This window comes from Pezoporus flaviventris, unplaced genomic scaffold (genome assembly GCF_033815535.1).
Source record: "Pezoporus flaviventris isolate CSIRO_AGI_PZ_B2104156 unplaced genomic scaffold, CSIRO_AGI_Pfla_v1 ptg000007l, whole genome shotgun sequence".
Lineage (NCBI taxonomy): Eukaryota > Metazoa > Chordata > Aves > Psittaciformes > Psittacidae > Pezoporus > Pezoporus flaviventris.
In genome coordinates, this window is record NW_026892555.1 from 39343419 (window position 1) to 39365678 (window position 22260).

Below are 22260 nucleotides of genomic sequence, written 5' to 3' on the forward strand. Positions count from 1 at the left end.
ATGTGTTCAAGGTTACTTTGACTTAGTAATGGCCAGGTTTGATAAAACTCAATAATTTCAGTCTATCCAAACTGCAGTCAATATTTTTGTTCTTTTCCAAGGAAAGTGTCACTAGGACAACTAGTTAATATAAACCACAACTTTTTTCTTAAAATAGATCTTATGTGTTAATTTCCCAATGCCTCCTGAGCCTCTAAGAAGTCATCAGTGATTATACTGTTCTTCCTTGCACAAGCAAGTCTGTAAAGTCAACTTTCTCTTCTCTTTTCAGACAAAGGCTGCCATCCAGGCTCTCATAAGCAAGCATCAAACAATCCCAGGCAGCATATGGAAGGCTTTGTTGGAGCGATTTGATAAACGTAAAAGTGACTAGAAAGCTCTTGTTTATTTCATTGTTTTTATACAATATAGTAAAAACCAATGTCCTATGGCACTGATGACTAATAATTGGCATTCAGCCAGTTTCACAAATTTCTATAGATTTGACAGAAGAAAGCAGTTAATCTCTTGAAGGTTCCCCTGTGTCTTTGAGGATATTCTGAAGTCAGAAAGACTGAAGAAGAAAACTTGTGTGTAATAGCAATGCAACAGCTGAGTTCCCCCAAAGGAAATTGTGTAGCCAGGATTTGCCTGGTTCCTAAAACAAGTAAGTACATACATCTGAGAGCCTCAGAAGTTTTGTCTAAATACATGCTTCTGTGTTTTGAGTGGTTCATGGTCCATGCTCAGAGCAGATCCTCAGTCAGTGTTGTCCCACAACAGTCCCCACCCTCAGCGAGTGCCTTCCTGTTGGACCCCACGCAAGACAGTGTCAGAAGAGAAACTGTCTTGCTTTAGCTAATGAGGTACTGCTTAGGCCATTTTTCTAGAGAGACTATATGAAGAGAAGTAATCCCATTAAACCAGTTACTAGACTCCTACAAATATATCAGTTTAGTGGTTTGGTACCCTGGAAAGTAGGAATGCCACCTCCAAGACTTTGTCCTAACAGGAAAAAAGAAAAAAAAAAGTCTCTTAGAGAAAAAAAAAAGCTTTAGTTAAGTGTAGCGCTATGCAAGTACAGATAGAGAGTAGTTTCAAGTGTGAGCTGGTACATCATGTCTTATTAAACCGTACGCTACTGGTGCAGTGGATGAGGCTGCCCCCAGCCTGAGAATCCCTGCATCGCAGTGTGTTTGCAGTACAGATGTGCTATACTCGCCCACAGCTCCCAGCTAGCAGGGAGCGGGCTTGGGGGAGCTTCCTTAGGTAGTGCAGCCCGGAGGCTTATCGTCACTGGGGGTTTGCCCAGAAATGCAGAACTGCAACAGCGTCGTCCCCCTATGGATTGAACTTAAATGCCTGTTTGAAAAGGTGGGCAATAGGCAGCACTGTCTTCCTAGCACACCTTGCAGAATACTGAAACATGCTACAAAGCAGAATGTGTTTTTACAAGCTGTGAGATGTTGTTACTGGTGGGAATGGGAGAGCTTTGTGTAATCTATCCAATATGCCATTAAATGCAACCAAATCTGTTAACCTCAAACACCAAGAAAGGTAATTTTTGCGCCTCATTTTTCCTTTTTGTACTGTTAATACCTATGTAATCTTTCCCCTCAATGTCCTAAAACTTTGTGTAGCATCTAAGGAATATATGCAACATTTGCCTGTTTTCATTAGAAAACTCAATCTAGTGTCTGGATTAACATGAATTCTTCCTCCTCCCATGCTGCTTCTCCAGAGATTTCTTGCACTAGTGTGGCAGTTAGGGACATGGTTTAGTGGTGGACACCTGATGCTAAAGGCTGTGCTGCAACTCAGAACAGAGTACTAGCCTTGGGTGGGTGATACATAATCAGAGCACTGATTATCTTCCCAAGCAGAGATTCAGCCTGGATCTCTGTATCTCAGTTGTCATTTGTTTGCTAACAACGTTCATGTTTTTCCTAGGCTGTTTCATCTTAGAGCAGCATCCCTGTAGTATCTGCAGCTTAGCTTAAGCGAGCTGGAGTAAAAAATTGACATCTATAGTAGTTACCCCTTTTTACAATTATTGTAAGAATGTTTTGAAAGAGCTCAAGGGGAGGTATAGTAATATAAGGAGTTTCCGTAGTGTAGTGGTTATCACGTTCGCCTAACACGCGAAAGGTCCCCGGTTCGAAACCGGGCGGAAACACTACCTTTTTTCCCCAGCAGGTCGAAGGCGGCGATCCTGCACCTCCGCTCTCGAGACCCCACTCGGAATAGTTCGTGCAGTTCTGGTGTTCTCAACATAAGAAGGGCATGGAGCTGTTGGAGCGAGTCCAGAGGAGGGCCACGAGGATGATCAGGGGACTGGAGCACCTCCCATATGAAGATAGGCTGAGAAAGTTGGGGCTGTTCAGCCTGGAGAAGAGAAGGCTGCATGGAGACCTCATAGCAGCCTTCCAGTATCTGAAGGGGGCCTATAGGGGTGCTGGGGAGGGACCCTGCATTAGGGACTGTACCGATGGGACAAGGAGTGATGGGTTAAAACAGAAACAGGGGAAGTTCAGGTTGGGTATAACGAATATACAAAGATATATACTGTGTGTATATTTATAAGGATATATATAGTGTATGTCTGCTGTTAGGGTGGTGAGGCACTGGAACAGGCTGCCCAAGGAAGTTATGAATACTCCATCCCTGGCAGTGTTCAAGGCCAGGCTGGACGGAGCCTTGGTGTAGGGTGAGGCATCCCTGCCCGTGGCAGGGGGATTGGAGCTAGATTTTAAGGTCCCTTCCAACCCAAATCATTCTACTGTTCTATTATTGAGAGATGGGAGTGGGTTTGAATGACATATAAGATGGTGATTTTTCTAATTAAAAAAAAAAAAAAAACACAAAGACATTTCCCCCAGAAACATTGTAATACCCCTGTAATAAAGAGCAGTTTAGAACAGTATTACAGGAACTAGAACCTGCTATTACTGAAAACAGAATTTCTTTCATACAAGTAGACTTGCAATTGCTGATCAGGTCACTCCCGTGCTATACGTATTTTCTGTCATTCCAGCCATAAAAAACAAAAACATGAACTGAAACCAGCACGGCCAGACCAGACCCTTCCTCTCCACTGCCTGCCCGCACCCTCTCGCTGGCAAGGCGCGCCCCCTGCCGGCGACTCCTCTCCCGCCGGAAGCGCCGGGCGGTGCGTGGCGGACGCGGTCCGGGCTGCTCCCGCGCCCCCCACGGCGCGGAGTTCCCCTTCCCCTCCCCTCCGCGGCTGCTCTCGTTCTCCCAGGGCCCCGCGCCGCCTCCTCCGCAGCCGAACAGCACGGTGCCGTCCCGCCTGCGCCCCGCCGCGGGGAGCCGCCCAGGCCCGGCCGCCCCGCGGGCACCCATCCTCCGCGGGGGCGGCGGGCGGCGAAGTAAAACCAGGCCCCGGCAGGGACGCGGGGCTGGAACCGGAGCAGCCGCCGCCAGGGCAAGGTGAGCGGGTGCTGCCGGCGCGTCCCCGCCCCGGGCCTGGCCCCGCCGCCACCCCGCCGTTCCCGGGGCGGCAGGTGGCTTGCCTCGGCCACCACCGAGCTCGGGGTCTTGCTCCAGTTACTGTCGGGACGGGGAGTGCGGGCAGGGCGCGATGGGGGCGGTGCGATGGCAGCGGCGGAGCCGCCGTGCCCTCGGCTGGAGCAGCCGGGCTGGGGCTGTGTGCTCCTCTCAGGAGAGGGAAACTCGGTCCCCCTCCAGCCTCCTGCAGAAGGAACCGGTGTCCCGCTATCACAGGAGCAAGGAGTAGGCCAGTACCCGCTTCAGAACAAGAGCACAACCACCCTCCGGCTGTCGGTTTCTCTGCAGTGGAGGATGTCGTGAGCAGGATTATCAGGATCTTACGTTCTTTGTGTTTCTGGTGGCATTGCTAACTCTGGTAGAAGCACCCCCGTAACCGGCTGATGCAGTGGAAAGCAGTGCATTTATATTTATTTGCAGGGTCATGTAGGTGTTTGCTTTGCGTGTTTTTCTAGTTTGGAAATCATAGAACACCAGGTTGGAAAGGACCTCAAGGATCATTTGGTTTAACCTTTCTTGGCAAAAGCACGGTCTAGACAAGATGTCTCAGCACCCTGCCCAGCCACATATTACAGCATCTGATGTTGGGGCTGATTGTTCTTATGATGAAATATTTTCCTCTTGTGCCCAGTCGGAATCTCCCCAGGATAATTTGTGCCCATTGCCATATCTTTTGCATGTGACTTGTTGTAAAAAGGGAGTCTCTGTCTTCTTTGTAGCCACCTTTAAATACTGGAACATGGTGATAAGGTGTCCCCTAAGCCTTCTTTCTTCCAGGCTGAACAGACTCAGCTTTGTTAGTCTTTCCTCCCATGGCTTCACAGCCCTTTGATCATCTCTGTGGCCCTTCTCTGGACCCTTTCCAGCCTGTCCACAGTGGGGACCTTTTTTTATAGCGGGGACCAAAACTGAACACAGTATTCCAGGTGTGGCATGACAAGAGCTGACTGGGATAGTGACATCTCCAGAGGTTCAACTTATACATTTCATACACATGCTAAAATCATGTTGTGCATGGTTTCAGAGAATCATAGAAGGGTTTAGGTTAGAAGGGACGTTAAAGATCATCTAGTTCCAGCCCCACTGCTGCAGTCAGGGACACTTTCCACGAGACCAGGTTGCTCAAAGTCCCATCCAGGCTGGCTGCCAGGGATGGGCAACCTGTTCCAGTGCCTCACCACCCTCATAGTGAAGAATTTACAGCAGTATATGTTGCTTTCTGTAATTGCTGCTTGTAGCATGATCAGTAGGGTCTCAGTTTAACCCAGTGTCTGTGCACTACAGCTGCAGATTACCGTAGTTTAGTTAAGGATTTTCCCCGGTCGCATGCTAGAAGTCAGTGAAAGGAATTATATTTTAGCCTTGTTTCCGCTTCACAGACAGTGTAAAGCCTTAACCATAAGTGTAAGTCAGTGTGCACCATCATTAGTCAGATGACAAATTGCATCTTTTTCATCTGTGAAACTGTATGTAAGATTTTCTATTGGAAAGTTTGAACTTAAAAGTTTTTACTTTGAGCTACACAACGGGAAATGTGTTAGTGATGTCAGTTAAAATACGTTTTTTAAGGATATGCTCGTATTACAGAGGGATTCTGCCTGTAAGTCAGCTAATGGTGAGACTTAGTAGTACTGCACCCCATTGAAGTTTTTAGATCTGGACAGTGACTGATGTCAGAAAACCTCTGACAAATAGGGCAGGATAGTCTCTCTTTGCTTAGATGAGGTCCTAATCAGGTTGACATGGTGGTGTTTCTAGAAGACTGTGCTGCTTTATCTCACTCCTTTATCTGCTCTGGGCAGCTGTAAATTTGGAACAGACCAAAATGACAATATCTGTTAGTAGTTGTCCTGCGTTCAGCTGTAATGGTTATTTTTCTCCTTCTTAGTAGCTGATGCAGTGCTGTGTTTTCAACTTTAGCCTGAGAACAGTGCTGATAATACACCGATGTTTTAGTTGTTGCTAAGTAATGCTTACCCCGATCAAGGACTTCTCAGTCTCATGCTCTGCCAATGAGGAGGGGCATGGAAAGACGAGAGGGAGCAGAGACAGGACACCTGACCCAAACTAGCCAAAGGGGTATTCCATACCACAGCATGTCATGTCCAGTATATAAAACTGGGGGCAGTTTCCTGGAAGGTCCAGATCACTGAGTATCAGTCAGTGGTGAGCAATTATATTGTCCTGTTGTTTTTATAGGGTTTTTTCCTTTCCTTCCCTTTTTGGTTCTATGTTCCCTTGTTATTTCCCTTATCATTATTATTGGTGGTAGCAGTAGTGGGTTTGTGTTATACCTTAGTTACTGGACTGTTCTTATCTCAACCTGTGAGATTTGCATTCTTTTGATTCTCTTCCCCATCCCTCCAGGAGCAGGGGAGAAAAAAAGGTGGGGAGAGAGCGAAGTGGCTGCATGGTTCTGAGTTACCAGCTGGGCTTAAACCATGAAAGTGGCATATATGAACTATGTTGGACCTTTACTTAATATGGAGCATGCTGTGCTTTTTTGGATCATGGAGACAGAATCTGTTTTCCCTTCTTCACTGCTGTTATCTTTGTTAGTGTGTTCAGTGTGGCAGTCACGTACATCACTTAGATATATTTTTGTGGCTGTACAATGGGTGATCAAAACAAATGCTGGACCTGTTGCAGAGGGAGCAAAATTACAAGAGATAAAGGCATGAAGAAGGCCTTTATCTGGTGGACGGTAAGTCAAATATAAGTGAGGTTGGCTACCTACATTTTGGGCTATGCTAGCAAGGCTACAGCCATTAGATCGAGGAAGTATTTATAACCCTCTTCAGCACATTTAGGACTACAAGTCAAGTTTGGACCCCCACAATACAAGAAATGCTGAAAAACTGGAAGCGGTGCAGAGGAGGGCCACCAGCTCTGTTAGAGTCTCAAGCACATGGTGTCTGTGGAGAGGGTGAGATAGCTTTGTGTTTAGCCTGAAGAAGAAGGCTTAAAGGGGATCTTACTGTGCCTCTTAATGAGTGGTTATGTGTGGGGGGGGGGAGTTAGACCTTTCTCAGTAAAGGGACATGAGACAACTGACACAAATTGCAGTAAGGGGAATTATAACCAGGATAAGGAAAAACATTTTCACCATGAGGGTGATCAGACACTTGTGCTTGATTGGGGATTGGGGGTCCAGGGAAGCGGATATTCCATGCATGCAGATACTACAAACTGGGCTGGACACTGCCCTGAGCAACCTGATCTGACTCCTTAGTTAGCTAAAGGTTGGACAAGTGCTGTCCAGTGAATCTTTCTATTATAAATTATTCTATGATTCCCTTCAAGATGACGAAACAACATTGTTCAGAATGGAGTTGACTGTTCCTAAGAGAAGGCAGCACTTTAGATGTTAGCTCTGTGGCTGACAGCAAAGAGGAGGTCAGATCTTAATTTCTGTTACAGGTTAGTGCATAAATATGCAATTTGCAAACAGTGATGATGGCATTTGAGGTATTGCATCTAACATTGCAGGCAAAAGGACAAGTTGCATTTTGCAAGGCTGACATGTGTGGACAGGATGTTAAATTTACTTGATGAGGATTTTGTTCTGGAGAAAGCCATAAGCAAAAGGATAATAGATGGGAGAGTATAACTGTAATCTTTAAAGCTATATAATCACCTCTGAGTTTTGAAAAGTTTGTGCCATAATCCATGATCTGTATTGTTTTCTAGCTAGTAGGTGGAACTGCTGGAGAAGTCCAGGCATAACAATCTGATAAATATTGTAGTGTTGAATGCTACTCTTAAATCCTGCTTGATATCACAACTTGTGTTTCTTATATTTGCTGTGGGTGTTTGCTGCTTGACAGGTTCTGGAGTTTGGCTCTGGTGACCGCAGTGAGAAAGGGCTTTCTCTTGCTCTCCCACATGCTCAGTTTTTCCTGTCCTTTCCCCCCTAATTCACACCCCCAAACACATGTACATGAAATCAGTGAAGTGCTTGTCACTAATGCTACATGCTTATACATCACTGAGGATAAATGAGCTTCTTCTCACATTGTCTTCAGGAACATGCTGAGGAGTGAAATGTTGCAAGCCTGAATTAGTGGAACAGGCATGGATCGTGGGAGCAAAGTCCTTGTCACACGATCAGCTTTCTTGTCAGTAGGGCTTAACTTGGGCAATGTGGGTACGGGCTGATTTCAAAACAGAAGGAAAAGGAGCATCCTTGCTCTGTCAGGATTGGAGGAAAAATTGAGACCGGGAAAAAAGTGAGATGAGTTCTGCTGTAGCACATGTTTCAACATCTCATAGCAAATGTGGAGTAAAACTGATCTGCTTTGTCTTTTTTGTGTTGTCATTAGAGTTCTGGTAGTATTAGTTACCTTCTGAATTTCAGTCACGTACTGCTTGCAAGAAAAAAGCAACACTAAAGGAGTGATAGACATACGTCTATCTTGACATGGGAACTCTGCAGTCATACATGCTCTAAGTCACATTTTAATTAAAAAAAACCCAAACGTTTTAATAAAAAAAAAAAAACCACGCAAAAACTCTGAGCTTAGATTCTTTCAGAAATTCCTGTTCTTAATCCATTTCTGTCTACAAGCCTCCATTATAGTTTCAACATGTTTTTGTTCTCAGTGTTGACTAGTAGTTACTTCAAGTCTTGACCAAACCTTTAGTCTAGATTAGGATAATTTTTTCCCACAAGGTATCATTTACAGTGTACTAGAACTGTAGCTAAAGTACCCAAGCATACAAGTTGTCTCATGTTTGTAAGATGAAGTGAATAGCAAGTTTTCCTCTAAATTTTACTAAGCTAAGAAAAAAATGTTGCTCTGGAATTACAGAAGACCTGAAATTCCAGCCTAGAGAGGTCTAGCCCTGAAAATTCTTAGGAGCTGGCACTGGAGAGGAAAGATAGGTACAGTAAAGCCAGAGCAGTTAAAACTTTTAAAGGACTTTTGTATTTGTTTTCTTTGTCCTTTCCGCTGCCTGTGTTGTGCATTGAACTTGGTGTTTCACTATCTGTAAATTTCCAGGTACAAGTAAAGTTCTGTCCAGGAGTGAGATTTGCTTATTTAAGACGATCTTCTTCCTGAATTGTCACATGCATGTGGTTAGTGGAAGTATTCAGCAGGTATTATAGCACTGGATTTGAAATTGTGCCATTCCCTCTTGTAATAAGTGCTTGGGAAAAGGTTTTGAATGTACCGTGTATTACGTAGAACGATGTCAATTGTTGGTAACAGTATTAAGTGTTCTGGATCTGCATCAGTTGAACATTTTTAAGGAGATAAAATCTTATCCTGAGATTAAGCAATTGCACTGTCTTTCTCAACTAGAATTGTCAGCATTTCCACCACGCGAAAGAAAAAGATTAAAAAAAGTCAAGTAAAAGTTTTGCTGTGTGAACCACTATGTTTCTAATAGGTGCTGCTGGGATGTGGGGTAAATGGTACATGAATAAAATGCATTAGAGAGGTTTTTTGTATGCTAAAGCAGAATAGGCAGGTCTGCCTTTTTTTAGGATTTATTACTTTACTTTTTTTTTTTTTTAATTTCACAGGAGATGATAGGTGGAAATGAATCCTGTGCTGCAGGGCCGATGCCTATGTCCTACTTAACCTGCCTGACTTACATTCTGCGAGAATGGACTGGCGTGGAGCATATTGAAGATTATCTGAGTTATGCAGTCTACCTTTCATGGGTGCTTTTTCCACTTGTAGCAGTTTTTCTACTACCAGGAGTTCTTGTCATCCTCTTCTACACTTCCATTCTCCTTCTTCATATTTATAAAAGGAAGAATGAACTAAAGGAAGCGTATTCCAATGATTTCTGGGATGGTGCAAAACAAATGTTGGCTACCCTATGGGATGGACATGGAAGAATATGGCATGGTAGGTGAGATCTGATGTTTGATTAAAAACCACTGAAGCTCTTATTCCTGGCTTACCTTTCAGGATTATCGGTATATATCTGATTGTGCAGCTGTTGCATGAAATTTAAAATTCAGGCCAATAATATTTCCCATTTTACCAATGAACACCAGTGGTGCTTGGGAGAAATAAAAGCCACTGAGACTTTTTTGGATGTAAAATTTTTTGTCTTATGCATTTATTCCTTTGCTGCTGCAAAATGGGAGCATTCATCCAGTTGAATATATAGGCATTTTTTGAATTGTGTATTTATTGTTTTTTTATAACTACTGAATTTCCTCATTTGTGGAGGACCTGAAATGTCTATGTTAAAAATTAGATCAATTTACTATATTATTTCAGAGTCAGTATATAAACACTCAAAGTTAAATGCCAGTTCTCTAATAGCTGGTATGTCAGGATGTTAGTGTTATTTAATTGCGCTTAACCGGCCTTTTACATGTAATGCCAGATGATGGCTAAATGGAGAACTTAGTTCCCTCACTAGTTGCTGCTTCAAATTAACTTTAGAGCCTGTTACAGAACCCTACTTTTTTATTTTCTTTCTATGTATTTTTGTCCAACTACTTTCTCTATTACAATGTCAAAACTGAGGGCTCTGTTCCTTGTCCTTCTACTATTATTTCTTTATAAAGACAGGCTTAATAAATGATTTGGCTTTTCTTTCGAAGGAAATCATAAGCCTCTTTCAGAGCCATTCAGCTAGACACAGCTAAAGGAGAAAGAGATGTTTAAGAGCAATTTACATAAAGAACAAATCCTCCTTGAAAATCATCTCTATTTGTTCTCTAGTCAAAGGGAAGTGGGTTTTCAAGGCATTGATAACCAGATGGTGCAGCGGCTGTATCAGATAGGCTTTGTAAGACTAAGATGTAACTTTCAAATCTAGGAAAGTACACTAGATCAAAATCAACAGCTACATCAAAGAGCTTAAAATGCTCACTTCACAATAAAAAGCTATTTACTTTTTTCATAAGAAAATGATTTTTTTAAGGCCTTGTCTCTTTTCATCCTTAGTAACTTTTTATAAGGTCTGACTTTTTATTTGTGCAGAAAAGATTCTTATCCAGTTCCTCATTGACAGTTGTGACTTTTTTCTGCCCTGCCAGCTGCTTCCATGTTCTCTATGCACTTCTCTTGCTAAAGAGTAAAATATTTTGTGATTATTTTTTCTCCCACTTGATTAATCAATAGATGATAGGAAGAACTTTTTCTCCTGAAATCTCACAGCACTGGGAAAAAAAAGACCCTAAACAAAACAACCCCAACCCCCAAAAGCCCCAAGCACCAAAGTGGTATGTGATGCATGTAACTTCATATATATTATGTAAATGCTAGATATAGGTATCATTCTGGTTATGACCAGCTGTCATGGAGCACAGTCGGTGATCACTTGGTTCACTATGCTTGCAATATGTTGCAGCTCCACAGGTATAGAAAGAAAAATAGAAGGAGAAGAGCCAAAAGTACCTATAGGACTAAAAATAATTCACTGGATTGGGAATTGCAGACTTTACTAACTTTGGAAGAAGTGACAGGGTTTGGGGTTTTTTATTTGGTTTTTATTATTTCTTTAAAAAAACCACAACATACTGTAACAGTACTGCTTGACATTAACTGAATGTTCTATACTGATGCATTCTGATATTTTGTGTTAACTGAATATATTCTGCACTGTTAACTTAATTAGAGATGTAAGTTCAGTAAGAAACTTGTCTGTGTTTATGTATATTTCAATTAAGCATGTAAAACCCCAAACAGCTTTTAGTACTTAGTGATGGAAAACTGGAGCAAGTATAACTCTGAGAGAAATAACAAAGATAATCTTCATACGCTGGAATAAAAGGAGACATATAAATGGATGTTGTCAGGTCACATCTTCTTAAATAGTTACTGGTGGCAATGAGCTTTGAAAGGTAAATAATAACTTGAAATAGTTGTTTTGTGTCTCCTATCCAATCCTGATTGTGATTTCTCTTGAATGATTGGAGGACTCTGCAGCCTTGAAGACAGTGAACTGAAAAAATAAGGAAAAAATATATACTTCAAGAGAGTGAGACTGGGTGGTTTGTTTTCAGAGTTTTTTTTATCCTTTTGTTCTTCTTTCTTTAAATATGTCTCTTCTGCTTTAAATTAAACCTGTATCTCCTGTGAAAGCAACTTAGTAAATACTGCAAGTCACTTCTTGAGTTTTTAGAGGTTGCTTTGCTGTTACTACTTCTCAATAGCTATTGATTTCAGTTTACCAACATGCCGTTAGTTTCTTTTGGACGCAATTGTATCAGACTTTGACATCTGTTATGCCTTTAACTTCTAACAGGTTATGAACTTCACGGTGCTGAAAATATTCCTGAAGGTCCAGGACTTATTGTGTTTTATCATGGAGCTACTCCTGCTGATTGTGTCTATTTCATGGCTAGACTTCTTATACAAAAGAAGAGATACTGCCACGTAGTAGCTGATCATTTCGTCTTTAGATTACCAGGTAACATGCTTCATTCTAAACAATCAATTTGAGAACTTTTAATTTTTTTAAATTTTTCTTTTTAATGGTGTAATCAATAAAAATTGTACCACAGGAACACAGCTCTCAACAGACATTCAGACAAATTTAGTTAAAATGTTGGAGTACAGCTGTCTCTAACATGCTCTGTACAAACAAGAATGAGTTTAGGAGACTGGCCCATGCAAGGATGGGTCATACTTCTAGCTGAACAACACCTTCCAACAGCTGTAGGGTGTTTAGAAACAAAGAGAAGCAGATGATAAGAGAAACAATTGTCTCTGTATTAATTGGTAGCAAGGATCCAAGTAAGATGCTTCTTTTTTTTTATTAATATAGGCAGAATGAGCGGTGTTACCTGATTAAGAAGCAAACTGCTTGGAAGCAGTGTCTTAAAGTTGACAGTAATAGTCTGGAGGGACGATGTATTTTTGTACCCACCCAGTTGAGTATGATTGGCAGTAGAACCTGCCCAGGAGAAGACTCTTCCAAGTAGAATCTTTTTTTGGAGGAAAGCTGTAGAAGTGTCCAGCAAGTTTGTGTAAAACATGAGGCAAAGCATGAAGAAATTGAAAAACGTGTTTAGAACCAGATTTTTGGCCTAGTGAAAAACACTGCTGATTGATGAAATGAATTACATGAGGGGGTTGTTTTTTGTGTATGTGCAATCCCGGAGTACCCAGTTCTTTTCCCAATTTAAATTTGTGACTAAAACTTTACAAGAGTGTTCTGTAGTGCACTGATGCTTTTAGTGGAAACAAAGATGTCCTTTTGTCAGCATAGTTTTATTTCAGCTTTAATCCCTGAAAACTGACTTTTCCATACTGATAACAGCATGACTTTGCCTCTACAACTGCATTTGCCAGAGGCTAGGATTTGTCAGTTGATTATCAAATCTTTGGCATGCAGCTGACTAATGTAGCCTATTTTGTAATTTATATCTGGCTCCATATTATATATATTAATATTTATATACAGTTGTTTATCAAATGGGAGATTATTTTTTTGTTTTTCTCAATTTCTGCTTTAAAATAAGGTTCTAAGTGTGAGTACACTTACGAATCTCCCAAATATCGTTTAGTAGCATTGCAGAGACATCTGGCTAAATGACTGGTCTTGAAGAACTGGCTTCAGCTGTACAATGTCCAGCTAACAGCTGGTTTCTACAGGTCTTCCTCAGGAATTTATGCTGGAACCAATGCTACTTAATGCTTTTACTGCACACCTGGGTGAGGGGCTGGAGTGTGCTTATAGGAAGTTCACCAATGATACCAAAGTGAGGGAGTAGTCGATAGACTGGGGGTTAGAGCTGGTGTTCAGAGTGCCTTCACAGAAATGAACTGGCAGAAACTTCACAAAGTTCAGCACATACAGTTGTGAAGATTGCTTCATGCCAGGTGCACATCACATGTGACAATACCGTGGGAAAAAGGGTGGCTTTGCAGGAAAGGACATTGGCACTCAAGTGGACAGGATCTTGCAATGTGATGTCCAGTTTTGGACTCCCCAGTACAAGACACACATTGACACAATAGAGCATGTTCAGTGGCTGATGGGGTGCTGGAGTATACAGTGTATGAGGAGAGGCTGAGAGAACTGGATTTGTTTGGTCTGTATGAGATCAGGGTGGGGGAATATATTGCAGTCTTCAGCGACCTAACGGAAGCTACAGAAAAGAGGGAGTCAGACTCTTCTCAAAGGTGCATTGCAATAGAACGAGAAGCAGCAGAGACAAATTGCAACACAGGAAATCAGATGTGTGATTAGATGTGTGGAAAGGTATTTTACCATGAGGGTGATCAGACACCTGAACAGTTTGCCTGACAAGTTGGGGTATCTCCATCCCTGGAGACTTTCAAAACTCCAATGGGTGAGGCTCTGAACAGCCTGATCTAGTTGGACCCGCTTTGAGTGGGAGGTTGGACTATATTGCCTTCAGAGGTCCTTTCTAACCAAATAATTCTCTGGTTCTGAGAATAAATTAGGGCTATTAATGGAAGACAAGCCCAAAGAGTCCAGACAGTGTTCTGGATAGTGTTTCAAAATCCACACAGTAATCTATGACTGGCAACTCAGATAGATGCCACTTCTCTTGTGAATCAAACCAGAAAGACTGCCATAATTTTATCCTAGTACTAAGACTGCCTGATCTTGATTAAGTCTTCAGAATAAATTGGATGCATTTTCAGAAGATGTTTTAATTAACTGGAAGTTTATTATGGTCACTGCAGGAGAAATGGGGTGGTGGTGTGGGGAGTGAGTTTGGGGAGTCTGTAGGCTGTTGAGCACACTTGGATTAGATGATTTAATGATACTTACGAATTTCAGATCCATGGCAGTATCCAACTGCCAGTAGGCAGTCTTATTGCATCTGCTGCATTGGGTGCTGCTGTCCTAAATTAGCTGCAATTAACTGGAGTGTGTTTGTAAAATGTTGCTGTGCCTCCTAAGGCATGCATGAGCCGGCAAGGCCCATAGCCCTCTTTAAAAGATTGCCTGCTATCAGGCATTTCCATAGCAATAAAAGGACAGTTCCCCTCCTGTAACGTTGCAGAGAAAAGGAGATGTGGCTTCTTGCCTGCTGCATACACAAGGTGTTGCAAAGTGTCTTGTGGACTGGATGTTTTGCATGTGTGGTTACCTACAATTGTGGAAGGTTGGATTCAGTGGTCTAAATGTACCTCCTTGTAATCCTAAAGGTCAACCACAGGGAAACAATGACATCCTTGTCATCTTGTTTCCAAGGAGCTGATGGCCCCTTATGTTACAGTCACTGTAACAAGTAAGAGAATTGTCTATAGTGCACATAGTGAGATAAGTGTTGAATGTGTTACCGGGTACTCTTCAGAGGGTTTTCAAACATTGACGCAGACACAGTATTGTTGAAAATAGAAGAATATGCTCGGGCAAAGGGCAGAGTCCAGGTTGGACTGTGGAACAAAATTAATTTTTGACTTCTTGGTACTTAGTAAAATTAGGATCCTTTCATGTATTTCCCATACTGCTTAGTCATCTAAAGTTCACATTTTGGTATGCAGTACTCATAAATACTGTATGATTTAAAAGCAAGTGAACATGAAACTGTATGATTTTAAAGCAAGTGAACATGACTGATTTCCTGCAAACAGAGGTTTATGCTAGTTTTATTGTTTCACATTAGACTAGTCGATCAGGTGTGTGCCCATTTGATGCTTGCAAGCAAATTTTTCATGTTCTGCTATTTCTTGGAAGAGTAGGGTGAATATGGCATTTGAAATGCAAAATTATATGAGAAGTTTATGTAACTTTACAGTTAAAAGCTTAAGAAAACGAAAAGTCTTATCCTAAAATGGATAAACCTAATCCAGGCTTGCCAGATGCCTCTTTATGGGAAAGACCATACTCACTGACTGAACCAGGGAGTTACTTCCTGCAGCAATTTGTAACATAGAGAATGCTGCATTTTCTTTGTTATTGTCCTTCTTGTGCACAGACTGCTCTTTGTTTGCCAAAATTAATAGAACAAAACCCACCAAGATTTGCTGGTATTTTCTCCTGCTGCACTTTATTAGGACTGTGCTATGTTTGAAAACTAGAGCTTGGGCAAAGAGTCAGGACCTAGTGTGCTGGAGCTGACTTAATTCCTTTGAAGGGACCCATGAAAAATGTCACAGAGTGCTTGCCATTTTTGTCCAGTTTAGCCCTGATTGTGAGATAGCACCTGAATTTACTGTGACAAAAAGCCACTGAAACTCCTAAATCTTCAGTTTTTTAGACCAGAATTTATAAGGAGAACTTAATGCTTCAGTCCCTCTAGAAACATTTTGATTTGGGGTTACAGGTTATTAGACAAGTAAGTTTTAGCCATTGTGTTCTATGCTGGGAATCTACTCGCTGGTACTATGAATGAACATTTTCTGAAGTAATATTATTTAACCTACAGGTTTTAAAATATTACTTGATGTACATGGAGTTATGCATGGACCAAAAGAAGAATGTGTCAATGCTCTGAAGAAGGGCTCTCTGATAGCCATTGCCCCAGGTGGAGTTCGGGAAGCACTCTTTAGTGATGAAATGTATACTATTATTTGGGGTCATCGGAAGGGCTTTGCTCAGGTGGCCATCGATGCAAAAGTGGTAAGTATGGACAAGTCACAGAAGAGAAGCAAAGAGTGTTCTCATTAACACTTTCTTCCAGGGAAAGCTGTTTTGATTGACATATATTTGGTGTTACGTTCAGCATGAATATGGGCTGCTTGCTTTCATAACAAGATTTCAAGACTGGTTTTGTTGCTTTCAATAAGAAGGCTTTGGAGTTAGCTAAGAATAACGTCAGGAAATCCAGAGTTTAAAAGAATGAGAGATGAAATCCAGGGTGGTTTCTACATTACAAGCATGTGCTGTTTTTACACGTACGTAGTCAGGATTCTGATAGCTCAACCCCTGACAGTGGTTTGGGAAGCAACTGTACATTAGTATTTCTGTTTCCCCTATCATTGAAGTATATACTGTGACCCAGCACAATTTGGAATCATTGGCACTATGTACTTACTGTATTGACATTTTATGGTAGTAAGGGATGTCTAGGACAAACAGCAACAGCAGGAGATGCTGTTCACTAGTGTGAACTGTCTCCCCAGTTCAAATATATAGCATTGTGCTTGGTCTCAGGCAGATGATTAATCATATAGGACCAACTGTGAAAGGCACGTAAGTGTATGATATATTTGAATTGTAACTATTTTAATAAGATTACAGAGTCCCCCTCATTCTATATTTATACTTGTGTGCATATGTCTGTAGGTCTGCATATACCTAAATTAGAAAGTAAGTCTCACACCAAGAGATTTATATTTAGGTACTGTCAAAGAGAGACTAGTTAAATCTCTCAATTTTATACAGAAATTGGAGACTTTTAAGACCCAATTTTAGGTGTGTATCACTTCTCAGGAGGAAAATAGCACTGTTTAAACAGGATATTTTCAACAGATTTAGATTTTACTGATGTATTGTAATAGCATATGGAAGACCATACTTGGGATTCAGCTATGGTTGTACTAGTTATATTTATTTTATTGAATGTGTGTTCAGTTCCCTTTATGCACTCACAAAGGTGTTGCAGCTTCATCCCCCCCAAAAAAGCCCTGAGAGATGCAGTAGAATAGGAATAGTGTGGAGGCAGGCTGAAAGTGGGGAACATAGCTTTATTTAGATTAAAGATAAGCTTTTAACTCACTTTAATCAGGAGCATAACTCCTTATGGAAATAAAAGTGTGTCTAAAACTGGGATCTTAAACTTCTTGAAGTTGTCTCATTTCAGTAATTTGTTTGACAGAATTTTTGTCACATAAGCCAACTTAGTACATAAAAAGAATCTCTACCTTTATGTCAAAAGGTGTTCCAAATAAGGTGGTGCTAGAATGAAGAAGTTTGTTACCATTCAGTTTAGGCAACTGCAGTTCTTTTTATTCTCTATATTTGCACTGAATTATTTACAGACTTCCTCTCCTGTACCACCCCCCCCCCCCCCGAAAAACTTAATACCTGTGTGAAAAGTTTCATTTACTAGCTCATCTCCATATAAAGTTCTGTATTTCTGATGATGCTACGTACAATGAATGCATACTATAAAATGATACTAAAAACTTCATGTAGTAGTCGATCCCCTCCTGGTTCTTGTAAATCTTGACAGCTGTTTGCAAGTTCAGAAACACCAACAAAAACTTGAAATATTCAACACAATTCCAAATATTTATCAGCAGAAATAAATCATGGACATGTATTGAATATGACACAGCATGTGTGAAGCAACACAATCAGCATAACAGAAATGAATCAGACAAGTTTAGCATCCCAGTCCTGTGAATTCTTCATTTTGAGTGTAATTAGGTTAGAGGTTTAACCACTTAAATCACAACTGTGCAAACACTGCTAGATGAGGGAGGCCTGGTTCTGAAATCCTGGACTGCTTTGAGAAAATGGACATGCTGAAACAATAACTCACTGAAATCTCATGGTATTCTCTAGCTTGAAACCACATAGCAGAAGGTTACAGCAGAATAAGAATACTTGATTTGCTCTCTCTATGTCCTTGTCTGAGAAACACTTCTAAAGTTAATTTGCTTATTGGGTTTAAGTGAGGTAGAAGTTTTTTAGGTAGTGCTATCTTCATTAAATTCTTACTTATTTTTTTTCCCTCCTAGCCCATCATTCCTATGTTTACACAAAATGTTCGAGAAGGCGTTAGGACATTAGGAGGAATAAGTAAGATATTTTCTATTTTTTTGTAGTTTATTTTTCCATATGTGTGTAGCCTTTCTCTGTAGAAATTATCCCCATATAAATTTGAGATTTGACATGGCTTTGTTTATGGAGGTTTGCTCTCCAGTAGAGTTCAGACATATTCAGGATTTAATATCCGCATTATATGTCGTATTGCCTCACCTAAGTTACTCTCCATATAACTTTTTTGCCTTCAGAGAAGCAGCAGAAGTAAGGAAAAATGAGCTGAAAAATGGCAAATAGATTTTGAGCACTTTTTTCTCTGCTTATATCTGCTAGACCAACTCTAGGTTTTCTGCTGTCTGTTAAGAAACAAAACAAACAGGGGTTTGCAACTGACACATAATGGCTTTAAATGTTCTCCTAAAGCTCTGTGCTTACGCATCTGCCTGTACTTCGAGTGGTTTAAACATACTTAATTTGTAGTTGGTTTACTATTTAGCACTAGACCTGTCGTTCCTTACAAAACCATGCATTTGCTTGCTGTCTTTCCTCATCAATATGAGACTTCCAGCCAGCAGATGAATAGAAGGGTATATATCTGAAGGGTCCACCTCTGGGATGATTAAATGCCCACATCTCTGCTGATCTTCTAGTGTTAAACCCCCTTTTGTTCTATAATCTCCAACTTGCTATCTGACAGAAAGGGTCTGAACAGTCTCCTCCATGTCGCAAGTTCTGCCTTGAGTATGGCATTATCATCTTCATCAGAGGAATGCATGGTAAAACACTTGCTTCTCTACCCTTGTAATTAAAAGCTACATATTACATGGAGAAAGCCAAGCCATCAGATGTAAGTGTGCAGAATAATTCACATATTCATCAGGTTTTACAAGAATAAACAGCAATTAATTATTGCTGTGTTCAGGAGAATCATCCCAAACAAGAGAAAGAATATTAGCACCCATTCTGCAAGCAATCTGGTCTGGGTGCATTTGGGCTAGATGCTTAGAAAGTGGCATGTGGGGAAGATGTGTCGTCTTAGAGCTGATCAAAATACCTTTTTCTCCCTTTTTCTATTGTTTCACTGCGAGGAATGTGTGATCTGAAAGAGCAGTTCAGTGTTTTAACATGGCTGGCCTTTAGTCAGATAAAATTATTTCTGATCCTCTATACCTCAATGGGACTAAAGAGAACAGTCTTCCAATACTGGTTTCTTATGCTAACCTGTAAATTTAGCTGAACTTTCACCTGTATTATCTAGCATTCCCTTACTCTCCAGAGACGCAGCTACAAGATTTTTCTCCTTCCTTTGCAGCTGCTCTTTGAAGGAGAGATTTCTCACTAGGTTAGGGTGGAAACATGCCTGATGTTAGCATTAACACAGCTTTTAGGAAATAGCACTTGAGATGACATGTTGTTTGAGAATCTGAGTCAGGGCTGGATTACTTGACAAGCCAGTTTCAGTTTTAAGACATATTGGGGGAAAATAAACATTACCAAATAATCTCTCCTTTTCTTTTTCTCTTTCCTCCCCACCTCCCTCCCTTTTCCTTCTCCTGCTTTCCCCTACATTTTTTCACATTAGAAATATTTAGGTCACTGTATGAACGTATTAGATTGCCAATAGTTCCTGTGTACGGTGGGTTTCCAGTCAAGCTTCGCACATTTATTGGAGAACCCATTCCATACGAACCAAATGTAACAGCAGAGGAGCTAACTGCAAAGGTAAGAGAGATATACATATATATATATATATTTAAAATGTTCAGTGTAATGATAGAAAACACTGGAATATTCTGGTCATTTCTCCCATGGAGCTAGTTATAGAAGTTGGTGGAATCATGGAAGGCTTTGGGCTTGCTTAACTCTGAATGCCCTTCTTAAATGCTCTTATTTTATTACTAGACCTTGCAGATTTTCCAGCCTTTCTGAAGTCAGTACTGCATCCGATATTGCTTTAGGGACTGAAGAAGTTCAGTCAGATAAGACTGCTCTGGTTTGATAAAGACGCTGTTCAGAGTTCGAGGATTCTGTGTTGAGAGAAACACAACACAATAAAGAATCACAACTAGTTTATTAATACAGGGAAAATATAGAGTTAACAAAACATACAGTAAAGGATATTTCTGATACTTGGTTATCTTACTGACCCCAAAGACCATGTAATGATGATGAGGAAACCAGCTCCAAGAAACATCATCGCAGTGTGAGGTGGCAGGCTCAACCCCAGCAGGCGTCCCCACAGAAGCAGTGTTGACCTGGATGATATGAGGTTCTGCCTCCCTGCATTGCCCGAGGCTCGGGCTTTTACGCTAGCGAAAATGCACACACATTCTGATGTAGGGGGCCAGCCTACGTCGGAAGAAGTGGCCAGCGATATCTAGAAAGGTGTCCGAGGGTTGGGACTTTTCTGGGGAGGAGCCAAAGTGGGACCTTCTGGGGAGGAGCCAAGCTGGGCTTTTTGGGGTGGAGCTACCACGAACAAACAGTACTTTTCTGTTTTTGTGTGTTCCACCATGGACCATTATCTAGTGTCACTGACACAGCCGCAAGTGCTTTACCCAGAGAAAGTGTTCTGATTCTTGGTCTTCTCATAAAGATACTATTGAAGCCTTTCAAATACAGTAAATCAGTGTTCAGAAGCTGGTGGAATTTCATGCAATAAAAAAATTAAGGTAAATAATTTCACTGTTTTGAATAGTGTGTTTCTGTTTCCACATCCTCCAACTTCTCACCCAACAAATTAACTTTGGAATGTTCCTCTAGCTGAGATGTAGGTGGTTTATAGAAATGATTGTCAGGTCCTCATGTTCATTCAGTTTATTAATAGATTTCACAACACAGAGACATAAAACAGTTAAGTGATAGCGGAGTCAGATGGAGGAGGCTGAAACAGCCATTTTTGAAAGCTTCACAGATGGTCACTTTTAGCATTCTGAAAACTTCAGAGAAAGATGCTTTTCTTCTTGACCATGCAGGTGACAGTTCAGTTGTCTCTCCTCATCTGTTTACCCTCTGGTTAGATCTCTGCAAAATGACATCTGAAAATATCTGCATTATCTTATGCCCTGGTTATGGAAAACTGATTGTTTCGTTTGGGGGTACAGTCTGACAGGACTTCAGAACTAGTTGCTTTCAGGAAAGAATGTGTTTAAATGACTCTAAAATATGCTTTATCATCTTATATTTGTGCCACCCTCAGTTGCTTCTGGCTTACATGCAAATTCTGCCAAATAAGGTCCCTAGAACGTGAATCCCCTAGAATTATAGTTAGTTAGAGTGATTTTAAAGTTGTATCGCATGTTTCAGGCTATGGCACAATGTGCATTTTCCCATTAGATAGAGAAAAATTAAGCTCAGGTTTTTTTTTACCCCATAGAAACTGTAAATCTGTGGAGACATTTAGGACCAGATCTATAGAGAGATGTGGGTAGAAGCCTTCTCCAGGATTTAACAGTTGATCACATACTTCATATAACAGCGAGCTTGTACCAAGAACCAATTTTCCCCTTGCTAACCACTGGTTTACAAGGGCAAATTGTTCTGTCTCTGGCCTTAAGAATTCAGTAATCTGTGCCTCTCCAGGCCTAATAGGAAGGTCGCAGCAAATCCTCACTGTAGCCTTTGAATATTGCCCTGATTTTGGATGTTCCCATAGGGCTTTTATATAATAATAAGAATGACTACTGTTAACTTCTTGGCCTGCTACATTTTTGAGTGAAAGTGAATGCTGCTGTCATATGCACTATTTTAGGTATGGTCTAAGCATGCTTTACAGGACCAGCTCCTTTAGGGAATTTGGTTGCAGAGTTCATTACTTTGTACAACCCAAACGTGCTGAGACACAATGTGTTTCCAGTGCTGCTTATGGGCATGTGTAGATGCAAAGTTCCTGCATACTGGAAAAGCGTTACTGATGCAAACTTACTTGGGCATAGGCAGAAGTTTCTGAGTTGCAGCACACCACTCTGGTGCTGATGTGCTTTATAGATCTAGGTCTCTTGATTACTCCATTGTCATTTTAATACTGCCTGTTGCTAATAGAGCTTGTGAACACCAGATACCAGAGATAAATGATACTAATTTGTTGTTGTGTTCATTGGTAGTGATCTCACAAATGCATCCTGTGGGCTTAAATGTGGAAAA

At 41.0% G+C, this 22260-nt stretch overlaps 1 protein-coding gene and 1 non-coding gene across 7 annotated transcripts in view; both read left to right on the forward strand.

Annotated features, from left to right (window-relative positions):
- TMEM68 (transmembrane protein 68) overlaps positions 1-22260 on the forward strand; it is a 41696-nt gene that overhangs the window by 17031 nt on the left and 2405 nt on the right. For 3 of the 6 annotated variants that reach the window (XM_061448467.1, XM_061448469.1, XM_061448468.1), the window contains exons 5-9: positions 9038-9368; positions 11728-11892; positions 15833-16026; positions 18093-18153; positions 19700-19839. In XM_061448467.1, coding sequence (XP_061304451.1) covers positions 9038-9368; positions 11728-11892; positions 15833-16026; positions 18093-18153; positions 19700-19839 — 891 coding nt within the window. Of the gene's footprint in view, positions 1-3227; positions 3430-6506; positions 6928-9037; positions 9369-11727; positions 11893-15832; positions 16027-18092; positions 18154-19699; positions 19840-22260 lie in introns of those variants that run through there. The other 3 variants (XM_061448470.1, XM_061448471.1, XR_009742534.1) reach the window with 3 other exon arrangements.
- On the forward strand, positions 2083-2155 carry TRNAV-AAC (transfer RNA valine (anticodon AAC)). Its single transcript has one exon. It is a non-coding gene; the product is annotated as a tRNA-Val (tRNA).